The 23,107-nt window shown below is 30.1% G+C and overlaps 2 protein-coding genes across 5 annotated transcripts in view; both read left to right on the forward strand.

Moving 5' to 3' along the window:
* LOC107612641 (disease resistance protein RPV1) overlaps positions 1-14,945 on the forward strand; it is a 33,480-nt gene extending 18,535 nt beyond the window's left edge. Inside the window, exons 1-7 of one of the 4 annotated variants that reach the window (XM_088497670.1) lie at positions 8,723-8,784; positions 8,877-9,611; positions 9,927-11,031; positions 12,055-12,336; positions 12,860-13,741; positions 13,835-14,554; positions 14,644-14,945. In XM_088497670.1, the coding sequence (XP_088353796.1) occupies positions 9,001-9,611; positions 9,927-11,031; positions 12,055-12,336; positions 12,860-13,741; positions 13,835-14,506 (3,552 nt within the window). In that variant the 5' untranslated portion in view covers positions 8,723-8,784; positions 8,877-9,000 and the 3' untranslated portion in view covers positions 14,507-14,554; positions 14,644-14,945. Of the gene's footprint in view, positions 1-8,722; positions 8,785-8,809; positions 9,612-9,926; positions 11,032-12,054; positions 12,337-12,859; positions 13,742-13,834; positions 14,555-14,643 lie in introns of those variants that run through there. The other 3 variants (XM_088497671.1, XM_088497669.1, XM_088497672.1) reach the window with 3 other exon arrangements.
* LOC107612643 (TMV resistance protein N-like) lies at positions 84-6,777 on the forward strand. Its single transcript, XM_088497292.1, has 6 exons — positions 84-702; positions 1,042-2,140; positions 2,315-2,602; positions 4,542-5,456; positions 5,601-6,349; positions 6,469-6,777. The coding sequence occupies exons 1-5, from the start codon at positions 185-187 to the stop codon at positions 6,306-6,308; spliced, it is 3,528 nt and encodes a 1,175-aa protein (XP_088353418.1). The 5' UTR covers positions 84-184; the 3' UTR covers positions 6,309-6,349; positions 6,469-6,777.
* Positions 14,946-23,107: the final 8,162 nt, after the last annotated feature.

Here is a 23,107-nt window from a genome sequence, read left to right on the forward strand (position 1 = left end):
AAGATCCGAAAAATACTTTCCCCACCAAAGACAGCCTCAAAACTATATGGCCATTTTGTATTGTAAAACATGACTTTTTCTTTAGTCGTGACATGTGAAACTTTTCCTATTTGTATATATCCGCCTGGTGCTTCATTGATTGACTAAAAAGCCAACCCGAGCAGCTAAGTCAAATCAACCTCACATGACCTCTCGCCCGATGGATTCCAGCAACCGCATCGAAAGCAGCAGCGCCACCGCACCTCGGCGGATCTGCAAATGCGACGTGTTCATCAGTTTCAGGGGTCCCGACACCCGCAACACTTTGGTTGATCATCTCTACAATCACCTCATCCGAAAAGGCATCTTCACCTTCAAGGATGACAAGACGCTGGAGCAAGGTCAACCCATTTCATCACAGCTCCTGCAAGCAATTAGGGATTCAAGGATTTCCATTGTTGTCTTCTCACCAGATTATGCAGCCTCCACTTGGTGCTTAGATGAAATGGCTGCTATTGTTGACTGCCAAAGAGAGTTCAATCAAGCTGTCTTCCCGGTTTTCTATGATGTGGATCCCTCTCATGTGCGCAAACAGAACGGTGTGTACCAGGAAGCTTTTATCTCCCATTCACAGAAATTCACACAAGACCCAGCAAAGGTCCAACGCTGGAAGAGTGCTATGACCACTTTGGCCAATTCTGTTGGCTGGGATGTTAGAAATAAGTACGTACAACACTAACCATTATTAATTCTTCGCTTATGTTGTTTCTGTATTTATATGCACATCAACATCTGGTGTTTTCCATGCTTGGGCATAGGAATTATCCATCAATAAAATTTGATTAGGACAGATTGCTAGAAATCTAAAGGTGCGTTTGCCTTTTCATTTAGTGTTTTTTATTTTCGCAATTTTGTGAAGAAAAAAGTAAAAACAGTGAAAACAGAAAACAGAAAATAAAAACAGAAAATGAAGACACAAATCAAAAGCACCCTACTTTGTCAACAAAATGACTCCGCGATATGTTCTTACTTTTTAGTATCATATGTTTGTCTTTCTTTCAGGCCAGAGTTTGGAGAGATTGAAAAAATTGTTCAAAAAATAGTGAAAACATTGAATCATAAATTCTCTGGGTTTGTTGATGACTTAATTGGGATGCAACCTCGTGTGGAAGGATTGGAAAAGCTTCTCAAGTTAAGATCAGAGGATGATGGCTTTCGAGTTTTAGGATTATGGGGGATGGGCGGTATAGGAAAGACAACTCATGCTACTGCCTTATATGATAGAATCTCTTATCAATTTGATGCTTCTTGTTTTGTTGAGAACGTGAGCAAACTTTACAATGATGGTGGTGCTATGGCCATACAAAAACAAATTCTTCGTCAAGCTCTGGATGAAAAAAATTTAGATACTTACAGTCCTTCCGAGATATCTGGAATTATAACAAATAGGCTACACAGTATAAAGGTTCTTGTTGTGTTGGACAATGTTGATCACCTAAAGCAATTAGAAGAGTTGGCTATCAATCCTAAATTGCTTTGTGAAGGGAGTAGAATAATCATAACCACCAGGGATGAGCATATTTTAAAAGCGTATGGAGCCGATGATGTTCACAATGTTCCCCTATTGAGTGATAAAGAAGCTCATGAGCTGTTTAGTAGAAAAGCCTTCAAGAGAGAGGGTCCAAGCAACCATTGTGAGGAGCTGATTCCTGAAGTACTTAAATACGCTCAAAGACATCCACTGACAATTAGAGTGGTGGGTTCTTTCTTGTGTTCCCGCAATGCTGCCCAATGGAGAGATGCCTTGGATAGATTAAGGAATAATCAAGAAGACGAAATTACAAACGTGCTTCGGATAAGTTATGACGGGCTAAAATATGAGGAGCAAGAAATATTTCTACACATTGCTTGTTTTTTCAGAGGGGAGAGGGAGGATTATGTAAAGAGAATATTAGATGTTTGTGGATTACATCCTATTATTGGAATTTCAGTTATTGCGGAGAAATCACTCATAACCATTAGAAACCAGGAAATTCATATGCATGAGATGTTGCAAGAATTGGGAAAGAAAATCGTTCGGGAGAAATATCCTCAAGAACCTGGATCATGGAGTAGAATATGGAGTTACAAGGATTTTCATCGTGTCTTGATGTCAGAAACGGTAATGAGTCACCCCTAGTTTCATTAGAAAGTTTTAATTTTACGTTTTTAAATGATTGAACATATATATGCTGATGATCCCTTTTTTTTTTTTTCTGTTTAATTACTTTGAAACCTTTTATACTTTTATATATGCTGATGATTCCCTTTTTACTATTTGATTCATATTTGTCAGGGAAAAAATAAGATTAAAGCCATAGTTCTTGATGTGAAAGAGGATATCACCGAATGCAATGAGTTGACTGAAGGTTTGTCCAAAATGAAGTATCTTGAGCTGCTGATTATACATCAAAAGGAGTACTATTCAGGAGGACCCATCAGATCACTTTCTAATTATCTGAAGTATCTTTCATGGCATGATTACCCTTTCCCTTCTTTGCCATCAGTGTTTCACCCTTCACAAAGTCTCGTTGAAATGAATTTGCCTGGTAGCAGTATCAAACGCCTATGGGAAGGCCGTAAGGTACTAATAGTTACTACAAATATTTCTTCTTTGTCTTTCTTTGTTCTAGCTTAAGGGCTTATTTGAGTGAATTTTTAATAAAAGATTTTTTGAGTTTTTTTTTTTTAAATCTAAAAAAATAAAAATAATTTTATGTTTAGATATCTCATATAAAAAAAAATTTTTATTTATTAGTTATATTTAGTATAACAATATAAAAATATTTTTTTTATTTATTCAGTATGTAAAAAACATTTTTTTTTTAAAAATGTAAATTTTAGCTTCTAAAAAAAATTATTTTTTTAGTACTTTTATTTTCACTACTAAAAATTTATCAAATATGCTAAAAAAATAAAAACGACATTTTTTATTAAAATTTTTTTTATCAACTTAATAGCATTCAAACAAGCACTAAGAAACAATTTGCAGAGTAATTTTTGACTTTTTGTCAATTACTGCTACAGTTCCATAGAAATTAGTAAGAATCATTTTTCCCTTTTTTATCTTGCACGTAAAAATGTTTTTTTTTTTTAATTTAAAATCAGGTTTACCAACAATGTCAAAAGCATTTTGTAAACGGCTTATTTTTTAAAAAATCAACTATCATGTAGTTGTATAAATTTGTGTATGGTTTATACATTTTTTTAGTTAGAATAATTAAATTTTTTGCATTAAAATAATCAAAATTTTTGAAGTAGAATAGTAACTATTTCCCATTAAAAGAATAAATTTTTTTCATAATGTAATAATCAAATTTTATGAATATAAAAGAATCAATCATTACTGTGTTTTATACCTTTTGTTTGCATCTGATTATATGTGTGAATATGAGTTGATTATATTACTTATATAGTTAGACTAAAAATGTGAATCTATGCTATTATGATTTATATAAGAGAGACTATTACAGTGATTGATTTCTAGTGTTTTTGTAATATGACTGATATTTTTTTCAATGCATGAAAAGTAATTTTAGCAACTTAATATATTTGTAGAAGTCCGAATTTCATTTTGATAAATATAACCAATTTTTTTTTCAAAATATATTTTGTTTTCTAAATAAATATTTAAATTGTCCTCTGAAATTTATCTTAATTTTTAAATTTATTTTGGAAGTTTTAACCACCTCAATTTAAACTATAAATTTTCATTTTGTGACTCATATTACTCTTTTGAATGATTTTCGTTAATGCCGTATTAGCGTGGCATGTTGACATAAATAGGCAATAACATATGTCAGAACATAGTTCACCCACATATAATAAAGTGATGAAATGTCTGTTACTGACACATAGTATGTTAATGAGAACGATTGTGCCACATGTCAAAACACGATTTGTCTACATCGTGTCACAATATAATTTGTTAGTTATGTTACTTTATGTTATTATTGCAAGTGATTTAAATCAGTCCTATTTTTTTTTTCATGATTCATTTTAATCCTAAAAATTGATGAAAGTCAATCAAATTAGTTTATAAAATAATTCTCTTATTTTTTATTTTATATATATATATATATACCAAAAATAAGGAGATTCGAATCCGCGATTTCTTAGGTGAATATAGAGAGACTATGCCATTTGAGCTATAACTCATTGGCTTTTATTTTATATATTTAAAATTATTAATATTTTTAAATGCATGAATTTGAGGACTAATGACTTTACATTATAAGCAATATAATTTTTCTAAGCACACACTAAAGTTATATACAATTTCTTTAGAATTTAGATATCCTAAAGTGAGAAAATTGGTAAAGGAGTAAAGTACAACTTTCTCATTTTAGGAGATCTTGATTCATTTCTTTATATGATTTAAACTAATGCCTTATTACATAATAATGGTCGAAATTTTTTTTCCTTAAGAAAATGAAGATTTGGTAGAAAACTGACTTGCTGGTCGAGACTTTTTTGAAGTTTTAGTATAACTCACTCACAGATCGCTGAATTCTGTTTTATAGAATTTTGTCTACCTGACAAGAATTGATTTGAGCAACTCGAAAGAGCTTACGGAAATGCCAAATTTTGAATGTTGCACAAATCTTAAGCGATTAGATCTTTCAGGATGCACAAAACTACAGCAGATCCACCCTTCAATCGGATTTCTTACACGACTTGTCTACTTGAATTTGAGGGACTGCAGTAGTTTGGTTAGCCTCAACTTTGGTGATGATAAATGCAAGTTAAGTTCTCTGATAGTTCTACACCTCTCAGGCTGCACAAAATTGAAAAGTACGCCAGATTTTTCAGGGCTCTTAAATCTAGAATATCTTGATCTTGAACAATGTACAAGTTTGGTTTATATGCATAACTCTATTTGGGCCCTTGAAAAACTTAGATCTTTGAGTTTGAGAGATAATATAAACCTTAAGGGGGGACCTAATGGCATGGCTTGTATGACATCTCTTCATACTCTAGATTTTCAAGGCTGCTCAAACCTTTCAGAACTTCGGCTTGTTATTAGCAGACATGAAACAGTCAGACATTACTCAACTCTTCGCGAGGCTATCCATTCACAGGTTCTGGAAGCTTTAACATTTCTGGATCTTGGCTTTTGCAATCTATCAAAGGTTCCTGAGGATATTGGGGAATTAAAGGGGTTAGAAAGACTAAATTTACAGGGAAACAGATTCACTAGTTTACCCTATACGATTGGGAGGCTTTCCAGGCTAGCATATTTGAACTTAGAACAATGCTTTAATCTTCATTCACTGCCTCAACTCCCATTTTTTAATGACTCGTTAGGAGGACGATATTTTAAAACAGTGTCCGGATCAAGGAATCAGGGGTCAGGACTATATATGTTTTGTTGTCGCATATTTGACAATTGTCGCTGTCTAAATTGGGTATTGGTCTGGCTAACAAGAATGATTGAGGTGCGAAATTATCTTCTATGCCTAAATTTCGATGTCTTTCACACAATATCTCATTGATACTTTCTTTTTTGAAGAAGAAAAAAGAAAAAATCTTTTGCTGAGAGATCTCACTGATATATCTTTGTGTGTTTCCTCTTGTACCAGCAACCTTGTCATTTTAGGTGTGGCTTTGACATTGTTATCCCCGGGAATGAAATTCCATCGTGGTATTTCAATCATCAATTTGAGGGCGGAACAGCAATAAGGATAGTGGACACAGATGTGGATGACAATTGCATTGGCTTTACCTTTTGTGTAGCATTTTGTGTAACCAATCCTTCGGCAGTTTCTAGTTCTTCACATAATCGGCTGTCCACATCGTTGCCAAGTCCATTATATCTTTCCTTTGAAAGTGAACAAGCAGAAGAAATCTTCTGTATGCCATGCCATTTAGACTGCAACCCTCAGTTTAAAACTGCGAGGAAGCAAAATTTTGATCATGTCTGGATTATCTATATTTCTCGGCCACACTGCCATTTTGTGAAAACAGGAGCCAATATCACATTTAAAGCCTGCCCAGGGATTGAAATGAAGAACTGGGGGCTGCAAATGGTATTCAAGCAACATATAGAGGCAATTAAAAGAAACTTGAAACGCCAAAGTAAGGTTGACCCTTTTTATTATCTTATGGATGACCCTGAAATCCAACTTCATGATTATAGGTTGGTTATTGAGGATGTGCATGAAAGCTACAACACTAGCATCGGGCCAAAAATCCAGCTTCCCTACAATTGGTATGTAACTGATGAAGAGGAAAGGGAAAATATGGAAGCCAAAGGCAAAGAAATTAATCTCGCTAATATTGGCCTTTAAGTGAGGCCAACCACACACACCACAGGACCATCTTCCTTGAGGTAATTATCCTTCTTTTACTCATTTTTCATATGTTATTTTTTATTCTTTAATAGAAAGAGGATTCTTCAACAATCACTTATTCTGTTTTTTTTTTTTTTTTTTTTTGCCACTCTCCAAGCACATATGAAGATTGAAGAAGCAAAACATAGCGGGAACAATGGAAATTCCGTTGTTCTATTGTAGATTTGGTGAGTCATTTATTGTGTTACTGTTAGGTTTGTGGCACCTAGCTAGCTCATTCATGTGAAAAAAGCTGTAATGAGCACTTGAGTGTTCTTAATTTTTGTTTTTATCGTGAAATTATCCGTTTGTTATTGAATTGTATCCCAGTGCACCACGACTCTCGTCATATTCATCCTGCTCTCTATATAATGATGGTTGGATCAAACATCGAGCAACATTAATATCATTTATCCGTTTGATCTTATTGCTCTGTTTTCGTTATTTCATAGCTACTGGAAGATTCCACATTTCAAGAGAAGTTGCAAAAGTGATTTCTTTGGTGCCATTTTTGTATCAAATATTTGCTCCCCTCAGTTTTTTACACAAAGTTTGTACTCTTTAATTTATAAAAATGTTAAAAAAAATTTTGTTAATCCCTTTTAATTAAGGGCAATTTACTTAAATAAATAGAATAGAGAAAACGTTTACCTAAATGTGCAAAACTGGTTCTTGTTACCTGCATGTGCAAAAAGCCATTTCTATGTAATCCGTGTATAAACCGTGGCAGGTCCCAGCGGATTATGGCCAAAAGATATAGAGTGTAAACCGTGGTAGGTCACCACGGTTTACTAAGGAGAGATGGCGTGCATAAACCGTGGAGAGTCACCACGGTTTATGAAGAAACTTGTTTGCACATAAAACCTTGTGGGTCACCACGGTTTATGTGTGGTAAATAATGGCCAGAAAACCTTGTTAATTTTATGTATTATTGACTAATATATACTATAAAATTTTTACATGTATTATCAATTATTTTTTCATTATGTTTATCACTATTTTTCATTTTACACTATATTTAAATATTTATTATACTATAAAAAATATTAATGAACATAATAAAATAATTACTTATTAATATTTTTTAGAGTACTCATTAATATTCTTATAATATAATAAATATTTTTTATTTTAAATTTAACAAATACTAATGTATCAATATACACTTATATGTGAATTTATTAAATCTATATAAAAGATTTAATCAATAAGCATGTTAATGAATATTAAGATACCAATATTAACAAGTAATTATTTTATTGTACTCATTAATATGTTATAGTGTAATGAATCTTTATTTTATAAATGAAAAAATAAAGATGAATATAACGAGAGAGGTCACCTTAAGCTTAAACGAACTTTTGAGTAGTTTTTATAAGTTTGCCTGAGATTTTGAAAACTTCATAAAAACTCAAAATAAAAAATAAAAACACAGATTCCAATCATTAATGTTAGTGTAATTTATTTTTAAAAATATTTTTTTATTTTATAATAGAAAAAAATCCAAAAATTTCATGGTGTTTATTATTGGAGTCTAATTTTTTTCTAATTTATTTTACATAACAAATTTTAAATATTTTAAATTTATTAAATTTGATCATTTTAAATTAAATATTAATTTTTTATTTTTTAGTAAATAGACATCAATTTTTTAAGCACTATAAAAATCATTTTCTTAGTATTATCTGATTTTTTTTCTATTGTACTCTTTCTATTATAAAAAGCTGTTGTTGATAAGACATAATTTAAGATTCTGCTCATAAATTTATTGTGCTAATAAATTCATTTTCTATTGGACATAAAATTAACAAGGTTTTTTGGCCATTATTTACCACACATAAACCGTGGTGACCCACAAAGTTTTATGTGCAAACAAGTTTTTTCATAAACCGTGGTGACTCTCCTTAGTAAACCGTGGTGACCTACCACGGTTTACACTCTATATCTTTTGGCCATAATCCGCTGGGACCTGCCACGGTTTATGCACGTTTTGAAACCGTTGTGGGTTGCCACGGATTACATAGAAATGACTTTTTGCACATGCAGGTAACAAGAACCAGTTTTGCACATTTGGGTAAATATTTTCTCTATTCTATTTATTTAAGTAACTTGCCCTTTAATTAAGTAATATCGTTTTTAAATTCATTTTAATTTTAATTTTTAAATAATTTTATATTTAGCTAAAGTGAGACTTCTATTGTATATTAATTACTATCTCAGAATAAAAATCATACTAATAATAGCAAATTACAAAAATTATATATAATTATAATTATTTTCATACGGCTAATACTGTTAAAATTATTACTATTAATACAATTAATACTATTATTGTTTTTTTTTGGTGACTAATACTATTATTGTTATGTTTCGTTAAATTTAGAGACAAAAATTAAAAGAAAGTAATACAGTAATACTACTTGAATATTATAAAGTAAGAAAGAGACAAATATCCTGCCAGAATTCTTTGCGGTTGTATTTATCCCTACGAAAATATTAGAAGATATAAAGAAGACACGATGACAGTTATTGCGCCTACCAAATTCGTTGACCTATGAGTCAACTAGTGTGGGTTTCAATTTCGATCGTTCTTCCCCTATGCTCTGAACTATTTTCTCTGGAGCAGTTGAGCGGAGCAAGAGAGTAAAGAATGGGATCAAAAGATCCAAGCGAGAAGGCGCGGGTTTGGAGACCCAAGTTTAAGTTTAAGGCCCTACTCTGTTGCCCAAGAAGTTCATCAGCTACAGCAACACCTCCTCCTCCTCCGCAAGATTCAGCTTGCAGTTCCACTCATCAGTCAAACAGGCGAGTATACAAGCATGATGTGTTTCTGAGTTTCAGGGGCACCGACACCCGCAACAATTTCACCGATCATCTCTATCATAATCTCATCAGGGAAGGAGTTTTGGCCTTCAAGGACAACGAGAGGCTTCAGAAAGGGGAACCTATCTCTGCTCAGCTTCTGCAAGCCATCAGAGATTCCCGTGTTTCTATCATTGTCTTCTCACGTGATTATGCTGCCTCCACATGGTGCCTCGATGAAATGGCTACCATAGCTCAATGCAAGAAAGAGTTCGGACAGACGGTTTTCTCCGTTTTCTATGACGTGGATCCTTCCGATGTTCGAAAGCAGCGCGGGGTGTATGAGGATGCTTTTCTTTTGCATACGGAGCGGTTTCAACAAGATCTTGGCAAGGTTGAACGCTGGAAGAGAGCTATGACGGATTTGGCCAATTCTGCTGGATGGGATGTTAGAGATAAGTATGTGTTATGCTTTAATTCATTATAGATGTTTTAGATACTAAATTGGTAAAAATTTGACTGCATGCCGAGAACAAGTAATTTGACCAAATCATGAATTGAAAATTAATTGGGAATCTTTTTGGTAGTGGTTCAGAATTGATTTGAGTGACCGTTTTTTATATTTTATTTTTTAAGTTGAATTAGTTTGAAAATCATACATATTTTGTTCTGATTTCTCATAAAAGAATTGAAGTCCTGATTCTTGAATGAATTACATACCATAGTACATGTGATGATTTAGGCTTTTTTTTTTTCTTTTTTCCCCTCTTTCAGACCAGAATTCACAGAGATTGATAAAATGATTCAAAAAGTAATAAAAAAATTGGATCATAGATTTTCTGGGTCTGCTGATGATCTTGTAGGGATACAACCATGTGTAAAAGAATTAGAACAAGTTCTAAAGATAAACCCAAAGGATGAAGATGTTAGAGTTCTTGGAATCTGGGGAATGGGCGGAATAGGAAAGACAACTCTTGCCAGTGTCTTGTATGACAAAATCTCTTATATGTTTGACGCACATTGCTTTATCGAGGATGTGCACAGAAGTTATAGAGATGGCAGTGCTATTGCCGTTCAAAGACAGATTCTTCGTCGAACTCTAGATGAACAAGATCTGGGAAAATATAGTCCTTCTGAAATAGCTGGCATAATCAGAAATAGGCTATCTTCCAAAGAGGTCCTTATAGTTCTTGATAATGTTAATGAAATGGAACAATTAGAACAATTGGCTATTAATCCTAAATTACTTGGAAGAGGAAGCAGAATGATCATAACCACTAGGGATGAACATATTCTTAAAAGTTATGGAGTAGATGCAATTCACAAGGTTTCGTTATTGAATTCCCATGATGCGTCGGATCTTTTTTTAAGAAAGGCCTTCAAAAGTGACCGTCCTAGTAGCAGCACTTGCATGGAGTTGACTCCTAGTATATTGGAATATGCTCAAGGTCTTCCATTAGCAATCAAAGTAGTGGGTTCTTTCTTGTACAATAGGAATGCTTCCCAATGGAGAGATTATTTTGAAAGACTGAAGAAACATCCAGACAAAAAAGTTACTGATGTGCTTCAAATAAGTTTTGACACACTGCAAAAAGAAGACAAAGAAATATTTTTGCACATTGCTTGCTTTTTCATAGGGCAGAGGGAAGAGTATGTAAAGCGAATTCTAGATGTTTGTGGACTACACCCTCACATTGGAATTCAAGTTCTAAAGGAGAGATCACTCATAACTATTAAGAACCAAGAGTTTCATATGCATGACATGTTTCAAGAATTGGGGAAGAAACTTGTTCGAGAAAGATATCCTGAAGAGCCAGCATTATGGAGCAGAGTATGGCTCTATAGCGATTTTGAAAGTGCTTTGATGTCAGCTGAGACGGTAATCTTCTCAAACTAAATATTCTGATTTTTCTTATTTTCAATTAGAGCATTTTATAATAAATCCTTTCTTTATTCATCTCCATCCTTAATTCCTTTCTTTATTCATCTCCGTCCTGAAGCTGATGTTTTAGGATGGGTCAATTGCTATGCAAACCACAAAAAACAGCGTTATTTCCTCCTCCTATTACACCCCCATAAGTGTTTAGGGAGGAGGTCTAGGACACTAGCGGAGGATAACTGTCATATTATCAACTTAATAGTCCATGGATTGTTTTCATCTCACCTTTGAGGACTAAAACGTTAAATAAAAATTATTTTGGGACCAGCTTGAAATATTACTCAAAATTTTAGTATTTTAAATATTAAATATTTAACTACCAAGTCTAGCAATTCAAACACTTACATTGGATATGTTTATTTGTGCTTCTTAGGAAAAAAAAAAATAAAAAAAGAAGTAAAAAACAGCAGCAGTTTTTCAACTTTTTTTAAGATACAAATTTAGTCATTAATATATAAAATCATAAGTTCATAACCACTATACAAATCCTTATGAGATTTTTTATTCCACTATCCTAAAAATGAGATTAAATTATGTTGTGGACTTGTGGTTATTATTTTTTAGATCTAAAAATTTAATTGCCTTTTAAAATAAAAAAATGTACTAGTATGTAAACACTATATGTGTATATATAAAACATTTGTATTATATATATTATTAAAATGAAAATTTTTTAATGAAAATATCATTAAAAAGATATCATAAGTAGTATATTCTTTTCAAAATTTATGTAGTTATCTCATTTTATACCAATAAATAAATATATAATAAAGCAATTATATCTTCTAATGTTTCAAAAAATACTGTTATTTAAATGGTTTTTTTTTCTTCATTTATAAAAAAGTATTTATATACTTGTCATATCTAAATAACTAAGTACTTCTAAAAATATATCTAAAACACACAATATTTTTCTTATGCTTTTGCTTTTTCTTCATAATACTTTCCTTCATATCTTTTCAGGGAACAAACAATGTTAAAGCCATAGTCTTGGATCAGAAAAAGGAGATGCCCGAGTCCAGGCAGTTGAGGATAGAAGGATTGTCAAAATTGAGGGATCTTAAATTGCTTATATTATACCAAAAGAACTTTTTAGGAAGCCTCGATTCTCTTTCCCCTAATCTACAGTATCTTGCTTGGCATGGCTATCCTTTCGCTTCTTTGCCATCGTTTCAACCTTATAGTAGGCTTGTTGAACTGAACCTACCTTATAGCAACGTCAAACGACTCTGGGAAGGCAACAGGGTAGTTATGACTTTTTCATCTGATTTAGTGTTTGGTTTAAGTAAACAATTTGATTATTAATGATCCCAATTCTTTCTCCTAAAATATTGTCCTGCAAAAAATCAAACCTCTATTTATAAGTTTTATTTTGTTTTTTTTTTAAAAAAAAAAAGAAAAGGTAGTAAAGTACCTTATTGAATATGTTTAGAAAATGTGGGTCTGCTTTTGAAGTTTTTGGAATTTAGAAGAATCTTTTTTTAGTCTTATGATATTATTGTAGGAAACATAAATATTAAAATCAAATCAATCTATACTAGAAAAGATCTTATTATGCTTAAAATGTTTTAAAAAGTCAAAGAATTTAATACAAATATTTGTTCTTTTGAATAATCATTTGCATGGTAGGTGTGGAAAATAATTAATTTTACTTATATATGTTTATGTAAAATATGTTTACAATGATCACGTGTGAAAATTATATGCAAAACTTTTTTGTTATAGCAAGCTAACATGTATTGATATTGATATATATTATCCTTCTCAGAATATCCCACACTTGGAAAAGATGGACTTGAGCTACTCAAAGGATCTCATAGAGACACCAAATTTTGAATGGAACCCAAACCTTAAGCGACTAGATTTTACAGGATGCACAAACTTGACGCATGTCCATCCCTCAATTGGACTTCTTAAGCAGCTTGGATACTTGAGTTTGCAAAACTGTAGCAGTTTGTTGAACCTCAATCTTGGCGATGATTGTAATTTAAGTTCTCTGAGAGTTCTACGCCTTTCTGGCTGCACGAACCTTGGGAAGACCCCAGATTTCACAGGGCTTTCAAATCTTGAGTACCTTGATTTTGGACATTGTACAAATTTAACTACAGTTCATGAATCTATTGGTGCTCTTGCAATGTTGAAGTTCTTGAGTTTGAGGAGCTGCAGAAATATTGTTGATATCCCCAATGAAGTGAACAATATGATATCTCTTCAGACTCTAGATTTAAGAGAGTGTAAACTACTGATGTCTCCCCTTGGACAGATTTCTATGTCTTCCTCTTATCTAGGATGTTTGATATCTCTGGACCTTGGCTCATGCAATTTAATAGAAACTATTCCTGATTCTATTGGTGATTTGAGTTGCTTAGAAAGATTAAACTTGGAGGGAACTGTCCTAAGACGTCTACCTGGTACCATCAAGAAGCTTTCGAGGCTGGCATACTTGAATTTGGCATGTTGCGATTATCTTCAAGGATTACATGAGCTCCCATTTGATAGTGCACCATCAGGGGGAAGGTATTTTCAAACGGTATCTGCATCTCGTAACCATAGGTCAGGATTGTATGTTGTAAACAAATACAATATGCTTAGGATGAAATTATTTGATTGCATGCTGGCTGCTCTCTCATGGTTTGCAAGACTTGTTGAGGTGCGTACTCTACATGCATGCTTTCCATATCACTCTCCCTGTTCGCATTTTCTCTTACACATCTAAGTTTCCTTCTGTTTTATTTGGAAGCAGCAACCTTGTCATTTCCGATGTGGGTTTGACATCATTATTCCTGGAAATAAGAGTGGTGGAATTCCAGGATGGTATTTCATTCATCAGTTTAAAGCTGGGTCAGCTGTAAGGGTAGTGGATTATGATGATGCAGATGACAACTGGCTTGGCGTTTCATTTTATGTTACATCTCAGTATGTTCTAGATAATTGTACTCCACCTGGACAGCTACGGCATCATTTTTATCTTTCTTTTGAAAGTGAGCACACAGAAGAACATTTTGATATGCCTTCTATAGTCGAACACCATCTGCATTCTGTACCTGGGGTAACACATGCTTGGATAATCTATGTCTCTCGGGTGCATTGCCATTTTGTGAAAACTGGAGCCCGTATAAGATTTAAAGCCTGCCAGGGATTGAAGTTGCAGAAATGGGGGTTTCGCATGGTGTTCAAACAAGATATAGAGGAACTGAAGAGGAGGTTAAAAAGTAAGGATATTAAAAAGCACAGTCCTATCTTTGATTCTTCCAGATTGGTCATTGAGACTGAGTATGTTGATGAAGACCCAAGTAGCAGTTCGGAGTCCAAGATCATGCTTCCTTATAATTGGTTGGTTACCGACGAAGAAGAAAATGAGAAGATGGAGGCAAAGGCCAAAGAAGATGATCTCTCTAATTTGGGCCTTATATAGATACTACACAGAAGCACTCTTAAAAATATACATCATCTTTTCCCCAAGGTAATTATTCCTTCAATTATTCAAATTTTGTTCTTTTCCTACCAAAGCTTTGCTCAGATGGAGAGATAAAATAGGATCTGCCATTGCAGATTGCTTAGCTTGCTGCGTCCGTCTTCTGATCTGCCTAATTATCACGAGGAGTTGAGTGCAACCAATGTCCTCATTAAGTTCAATCCTCTAACTACAAATAATGATACAGTAGTTAATAAGTTTCCAGGCCCATTTACAACAATAACTTCATCTCATTAGTTCATCGCATCATCAACTTTAATTACTCTATTACATTATTTCCCAGCCATTGGAAATGATCACAGTCAAACAGTGTTGCGTAGATGTAAAGAAATTCTAAATTAACTGTAGTTCTTTCTCTTCCAATTGGGAGATTTGTCGTTCTGTGAGTTGCTATTCGTTACCTATGAATTTTGGCGCTGACGATACCTTGCAATTTGCAAAATCTCTTCAATGCTCTAGTGAACAAGAGTTTCTAATAAGCTAGAGTAAAAAAGAAAAATAAAATAAAATAAAACAACTACGATAAATAGATGCATAAAATTATTCACTAAATCAATTTCTGATATAGCATAATACGCATTAAAAACGTGTGAAATAATACACATATATACATTGTTGGAAATTGAGCTTCTTTGCGGCTATTGTTGGGGCTTATGGAATGGAGCGGACGAGACAAAAGAAATTTTTGAAGGGAGCAAGGATCAAGTTCAAAGCATTTTGGAGGTAGCAAGGAAACTCACCATAAAGATGAGTAGCTGATTAGGGGAAATGGATCCTCTCAATTTTTTAACAATTAAGAGAGTAAAGTGTGATTTTCTACCATTAATTTTATAAGTGAAACTAAAAATAAATATGAAAGAAAGAGCAATGAAAAGATAGAGATCATACTTTACACAAATATATTAGTAGCTGATTTTGGTATACAAATAGTATCTTTTATTTAAAATATACCATAAAGTATTATTTTGTTTCCCAATGCTTTGACTAAATTCTAATTTAGTTTATAACATTTCAAACGTCATATTTCTGTTCCAAAAAATTTTAAACAAGTTTAATATGGTCTTATCATTAAATTTGACACTAATAATTACCGAAATGAGTCATGTGGACGTTAATAACATTACTAGTTAAGTCATATCTTCTTCTCTGTGTTAGAAAAACATAACAAAAATCTTCTTGTAACACTTCTCCTCAAATTCTTTTTTGGACAAAATTTCAAATCCTAACAATCAATCATCTAGCGCTTCAAAATATATCAATGAAAAAATTTTCATATTAGTGATTATTGGTGGATCCATTTTACTTACATACTGAAATTAAATGCTATTAACTCTTCAATAAGCGAATTATTTTTGTCAAATTTAATGGTGGGACAATATTAAACCCGCTTAAACTTTTTTTAGGATTGAAATAAAATATTTAAAAATTTTTGAGATTGAAATAATACGCTTAAAATATTAAAAACTAAATTAAGATTCGTCCCAAACGTTAACGACCAAAATCATATTTTACCCTTAATTATTAATATACATGATGGGAGGCACATCATATTATTATTTAAATATTTTAAAACATATATTGTGAATTATTAATATAGAGCTAATTTAAAATAAAAAAACAATATTATGCCATTTTGTGTATATATTTTCTATTTTTAGATTTTATTAATTATTCTTAATATCAAAAAATAAAAATATACAAAAAAATATAATAAAAATACATATAATATTCTTCTATTAAAATGTATTAAATAACAGTTAAAATCTTATTTAGAAAAAGTGTCACATATTTCTTCTATGGGTCACACTACGGTAAAGATGTAAGGTACAGATATTCTCTCTGAAATTTTTATCTATGGACACGTGTCTTTACTTTCTCTTGTAGCAATCAGCTTGTGACCATGGTTGTAGAAAGGCTCGCTTGGCTAAAAGCACATTTGAGCTGAGTGATCATATATAAAAATTTGATAATTTTATTTGTTTTTTATTCGAGAGTTTTAAGAGTTTTGTTTAAGATTTTTTTTTTTTGCCTAATAACAATTTTATAGTAATATAAATTTTTAATGGAGGTTTATCAAAAAAAATATTTTTAACAAAGACTACACGTTTTTTTAAATACACTAGTATATATTCCCGTACACAGGATAATTAATAAAAATATATAAATTTTTTTATTAAAAGAGATTAAACAAAAAATATATATAATAAGTATTATTATAAATATTTTATAAAATTATAATTAAAATCAAAGTTTAATTATTTTTAATATTAAAAATAATTAGTATTTGTCTTAACTGATTTGGATTGATTGAGTGATCATCTCACTCGTCTACCTAATTAAGTATTAGAGTTTCGAATCCCGCCTTATGTATGTAACAACTCATTGACTAGCGGCAAACCCTTAATAAATGGAGCTTCAATCCGTAGATGATTAGTTCTCGACCTGCCGAGTTGGAAAATACAGTGAAAGAAAATAGTATTTGTCTTGAAAGTAGAACAATTCTAATTGATGATAGCAATACTTATGGAGATTTGCCTTTGTTGAAATTTAACTGTGACAGTTTTATTTATTGGTATCATATTCATTCAGGAAGTCATACAATATGATCAACGTTATTACCGGTTAAAATTTTATATTTTATTACATGATTTTCAAGCTTCTAAACTTATAAACTTATGTCATTACAAAAGCTATTAGATTGATTAATATTTTTTGGCAATATTACCAAAACACCGTAGTTGAGTATATTAATTTATGTAAAAAGAAACTATAATAACTTTTGTTATTCAATATATAATTTATTCTATTGAAAAATAAATTATTATTCCTAGATTAGAATATATTTTTTTCTCTATTTTTATATCATTTTATTTGATAATAATTGCCATTACAAAAAAAATGAATGACTACACTATTTTATAATATAATGTACAAAATAACTTTTTATTTTCTATTTTTTATAATATAATTATTTTTTATTACAAAATCATTTTATTTTTATATCATTTTATTCTTATTTTTTATTATTATTTAAAATATTATTCATAATTTTTTATTATGTAATTAACTTAATTAATAATTTTTATTGTTGTTTTTCTACCAAAAAAATCATGTTTATATTATTTGTATATTTTTTTAATAGTAATAAATATGTAGGTATTTGTACTATTATATTTATTGTTATAGATAATGGTTTAAATTATTTATTTCATATGTTAAATAATATAAATTATATTTTATATATTAAATTCATCAATTTATCCATATTAAGAGAAAAAAATTATGCAATAAATTGTATGTTATAAAAATTAGTTAATTTACATATAAATTATCTTTAGAAAAATAAAGAAGTAATTTATCACATAATAATCCTTTATATATGTAGTGTCATGTATATATTAAGATGATCTATTTTAATTATGTGAGTGATTATTATTATTATTTACTTTTTCAATAAGATAGTAAATAATATTTAAAATAAAAAAAAGATAATTAGAATTTTTTTAATTTGATTATAAAATCTATTGTAAGTATACCTAACTTTTATATATACTAAATATAATCATATTTAATAGTATAGTATTTATTACAGTAATGACTCAAAATATTAAGTAAAGTGAGTAAGATCAACATAGGTCTATTGTTAGGATCCTAAATCCGAATTAGGTTCATTGTCTTAAAACTCAATGCAGATAAAGTTCACGTGTCCTATCTCAAATCGGCTCAAATTGAATTTTTGTTGTTAATTAGATATAGTAATAGATACTCGTGTGGACAAACATAATATTTAATTGTTTCTTAATTCATAAACACACTAATTTAGTATCTTATTTTTTGTGTACATTATTATATCGAATATAAATAAAATAAATTTAGAGTCAATGCATCAAATATTAGTATATCAGTACAGACAAATGTTAGTACACTTTAAAAAAATAGTGTAGTGATCTGTAAATTTAACTTGCTGTTAAAGGTAAATATAAAAAAAAAAAAAAGAAAAAACAAATAAATAAATAAATAATAAAACATCATAAGCTCTAAATCTAACACTTTAAAATGTAAACCTTATAAAATTATAATTGATATGATCGTTACAAATCGGTCATACGTTATAACTCGGTCAAAAATGTTATAAATTGGTTATCAATAATGATCATTAAAGCAAATATCAAAATGCTCAAATGCGCTATTACTTTCCGTTAATGGCAAAATTACTCGGTGATTCAACGGGATAAACGCAGATTGGATCCGATCGGATATGGCCAAAATTTTCGATTCGATCTGCACTAAAATCATCGGATCCAATATCCGCAGTTTTTAAGTTTGGATTCGATCTGATCCGTACATTTGCGGATTAGGTCAGATCGGATATATTCGCAAAACACAAAAATATTTTTAAAAGTTTATTTTTATTGGAAAGCCTATTATTCACTTGTTGACTTGAATATCGGAATGCTTTTTTACAGATATCACTCCCTTATTCTTTTATTACCGACGTATAATTCATCTTGACGAAAAGTTTGCAAAAACTTATCGACAAACGAGCTATATAACCACCAACCTCCACAAAAATAATAATAATTATAACCCTCAACTTAAACCAAAATCTTATACTCTTAAATCTTAAATAATATAAGTTAAAGCTTACCCCTTAATGTGCAATAGTTTTTTTTCTGTTTATCAAAAAGCAAAAAAAATTACATTTTCGAAAAACCAGGATGACCCTCATTTTTTTGTTTAATGAAATTAAGTTCTTACATAAAAAAAATTAGTAACCTCAACTTAAACCAAAATCTTATACTCTTAAATCTTAAATAATATAAGTTAAAGCTTACCCCCTTAATGTGCAATAGTTTTTTTCTGTTTATCAAAAAGCAAAAAAAATTACATTTTCAAAAAACCAAGATGACCCTCATTTTTTTGTTTAATGAAATTAAGTTCTTAGATAAAAAAAATTAGTAAAAGTTGCTTTTAGCATAATTATTAAATCCAGTTTGATTTTGTTAGTCGAATTGGTAAATCCAATTTCACTTAGTTGATTGAATTAAAAATTTGGTCATCAATCCGTATTGGGTCGTTAAAAATAATAACATCTTTTATTGCAACTTAATCTTTCAACAACAACAACAACAATAACAACAACAACAACATTAATATTCGAATAAAAAAAAATCTTTTAAATTTGGGATCTTTTTTATATTATCTATAGGTTAATTTGATTAGTATTTAACTATTATTGAGACTCTAATACTTTTGCACATTCAATTAGCATTAAATAAGTGTTTTAACTTAAAGAACTATAATTTTATGTTAACTTGACAATGAACATATAGTATTTTTGTCAAATTAAATACAGGAAGTGTTGCTTATAAAATCATTGAAAATTAAATTTCTATAGAAAAAATAATAAACGAAATAGAGAATATAATTAGCATAAGAAAAATAAAAAAGGAAGATATCTTGAAACATGTATTTAAATATAATAACAATGCCTAACATTTATTCATAAAACTCAAAATTTAAGAGATAAATTTCACTTTATTCTATCTCTATTTTTAGATAAATTAAAAAAAAAATTGTAGACACTAAAAAATCCACCTAATAACAATGAGGTTATGTTCCGAAGAAAGAAAGAAAAAATAAACAACAAATGAAAGCTAGAAAAAGTTAAAACACCGAAATAGTTTTAATAATTATAAACAATCATATTAAATATATATTAAAATCATAGTTAAATTAGTTATTAATATAATATATATTAAAAATAAATTAAATAATATATATAAAAATATATAATAACTAATTTTAATTTACAAATAATATTTGTTGTTTATTAATCCAGATTTCACGCTCTAATTGGATTAGAATTTAGATTTGTTTAGGTAAATAAATACTAAAATATATTATCATATAATATAACCCATAATAATAATAATAATAATAATAATAATAATAATAATAATAATAATACCGAAAGAAAAAAAAAGTTCAGCATAATAATAGCTAGTGTAACTGATGAGTGATGAATGTGATTTGGCTAAGAGATCAGCCAATTAAGCAAACTATTGAAGAGTTAATGAGCCATCACATTCTCTTGCCTTACTTTGAGAAAAATAACTACGTGTCCTTTAAACATTAAAAAAGAAGGAATCTCTGTATCTCTATACCATATAACATCTGTACCTTATAATTCTCCTTCTTCTATAGTACACGTAGATAATAATTAAATTTTTAGTTAGATGGAGACGGCTCAATTCTCAGTTTCTCACTGTATTTTTCTATTTCTTTAAGTTTAAATTATTATTAGGTATGTTTAGAGAATAAAATAAAAAGATTTATTCTCTTTAATTAATTTATATTATATATGTTATAATAATTTTATTATAAATATTTATTTATAATTTATCATTCAATTAATATATTAGTATAAGTACAAGAGTTATAATAGAGAGAGAGAGAGAGAGAGAGAGAGAGAGAGAGAGAGAGAGAGAGAGAGAGAGAGAGAGAGAGAGAGCACCTAATAATTTTTTGTTTTATAAAAGTGTGAAAACAAAGCATGCATGAAGAATGCGAGAACATTTAGGTTAAGTAGGTGAAGTACCGTCCTTATTTTAAACATCAAAACATGCATAAAGATTTGGAGAACATTTAGGTGATGAGTAATCTATCTCTTACCTCAGCACATAAATTAATACTTACGAAAATATTATATTTTTAGTTGAGTAAAGAAACTTTATACAAACTAACATGATCAAATTGGGAAGAGAAAATTTATCGCTTTTAAGATGTAAAGCATAGTTTCAGAAAAAATGCTACTTGTATTTTAAAATTTAATCTTTGATTAATTTTTAAATTTAATAATATTATTTAATTATTTTTTAATTAAGTAAATCTCCTATTTTTTCGACAAGCACGTTATTAATGAGATTTAATTTAAGGAAAAGTATGAGGAGCCAATGGAATATTTATACAATGTGTACAATGGAAGTTTAGAGAATATTAGAGATATAATTATTAGTGTTACCTTTTCCTATTAGCTGAAACTTTTGGGATGAGTGGTATTATACATGGTATTAGAGCGTTAGATCCGAAAGGTCAAGAGTTCGAGCCTTAGTGAACTCCAAAATCAGTGCCTTAGTGAACTCCAAAATCAGTTTAAACTTTTGGGAAGATGTTTATTATCGCTAGTACTCGGATGGTTATTCTAGATAATATGGGAGATGTTCATTTTGTAACTCAATAGCCCATTGTGTCCCATTGTACACATTGTACAAATAGCCCATTGTCTCCCTAGCGGGATCCTTAAATCTTATTCTCTGCAATTTTTTTTTAATTTTTTAAAAAAAAAAACTTTTTCTTTTTTTTCATCCGTATGGACTAAGGATGTGTATGGGTCAGGTGAAACCGAGTTTGATGTGACACAGATTCGACCCGAAATATATATCGGGCCTATTTATTAGACCCGAACCCGGCCCTAGACCGGATGAAATCTATACACTTTCGGGCCACGATTATACCGGGTAAAAATCGGGCCGTTAACATTACATTACCTTGATACCTTCTTATAAGCTAGCATATGAAAATATCCAAATTTCTAAGACTCCAACCATTATTTGACATGGTAAAATTCACTTAGAAAAATATAATAAGAACCAACTCTTCTCTAAAATTAAAGCATAACCATAATCAATACTAATATTGTCTAATAACACCAAATATTTAAATCAATACAAATAACACAATATTATGCATTAGTCTAAAATCTTATGCATTTTAAATATAAAACATTAACTTGTAGTCTTATAATAACTAATAACACAAAATATTAAGATTTACAATACTTAAATTCCACATAAGAATAACCATCATCCATCACTAATAACACAAAATATTAATTGTGTATGATGACTGGGCCACCGGGCTGACTTCGGGTGACCCGAACCATGGCTCGGACCCGACCCGAAATAAATGACTGGGTCTATTTTTAAGACCCTTACCCGGCCCTAGACCCGATAAAATAACACCAAAATAGCCCTTAAATTGTTCAAAGCTAGGTCGGATCTTCGGATCGGACCGGGCCATGCACACTCGTAGTATGGACAACACTCAATTCTCTTAACTTTTCTGGGTCAGCGTCACTATTTCTTCCTTATTTTTGTATTGTTACGATAAAATATAGAGAAATTATTATTTTTTTTAGAGATACTAAAATGACACTTTTTTTTCTCTTTATTTATAAAATATACATTCTCCTCTCTTATAACTTTTAAAAAATTTTTTCATTAATCTATTTTTTTTTTTTGTTAACTAATGTTAACTTTACTCAATTTTCACAAAAAAAAGTTTATTTTTAGCAAAAATATCTTTTAACAAGAATTTTATTTTTTAATTAAATTTTGTTTACCAAAATATCATTTAATAAACTATTTTTTATTGATTAAATTATATTTTTACTAAAATATTCTTTAAAAAAATTTAATAATTAAATTATTTTTTTATAAGATAACCTTCGATAACTTTTTTATTATTAAATTATAATTT

Source organism: Arachis ipaensis, chromosome B8 (assembly GCF_059453495.1).
Source record: "Arachis ipaensis isolate K30076 ecotype BB chromosome B8, ASM5945349v1, whole genome shotgun sequence".
In the NCBI taxonomy this organism is placed as follows: Eukaryota; Viridiplantae; Streptophyta; class Magnoliopsida; order Fabales; family Fabaceae; genus Arachis; species Arachis ipaensis.

Coding starts and splice junctions, on each gene's coding strand:
- LOC107612643 (XM_088497292.1), top strand. CDS start 185: ATGACCTCTCGCCCGATGGATTCCAGCAACCGCATCGAAAGCAGCAGC. Junction 703..1,041: donor GGCTGGGATGTTAGAAATAA/GTACGTACAACA, acceptor TCTTTCTTTCAG/GCCAGAGTTTGGAGAGATTG. Junction 5,457..5,600: donor GGCTAACAAGAATGATTGAG/GTGCGAAATTAT, acceptor CTCTTGTACCAG/CAACCTTGTCATTTTAGGTG.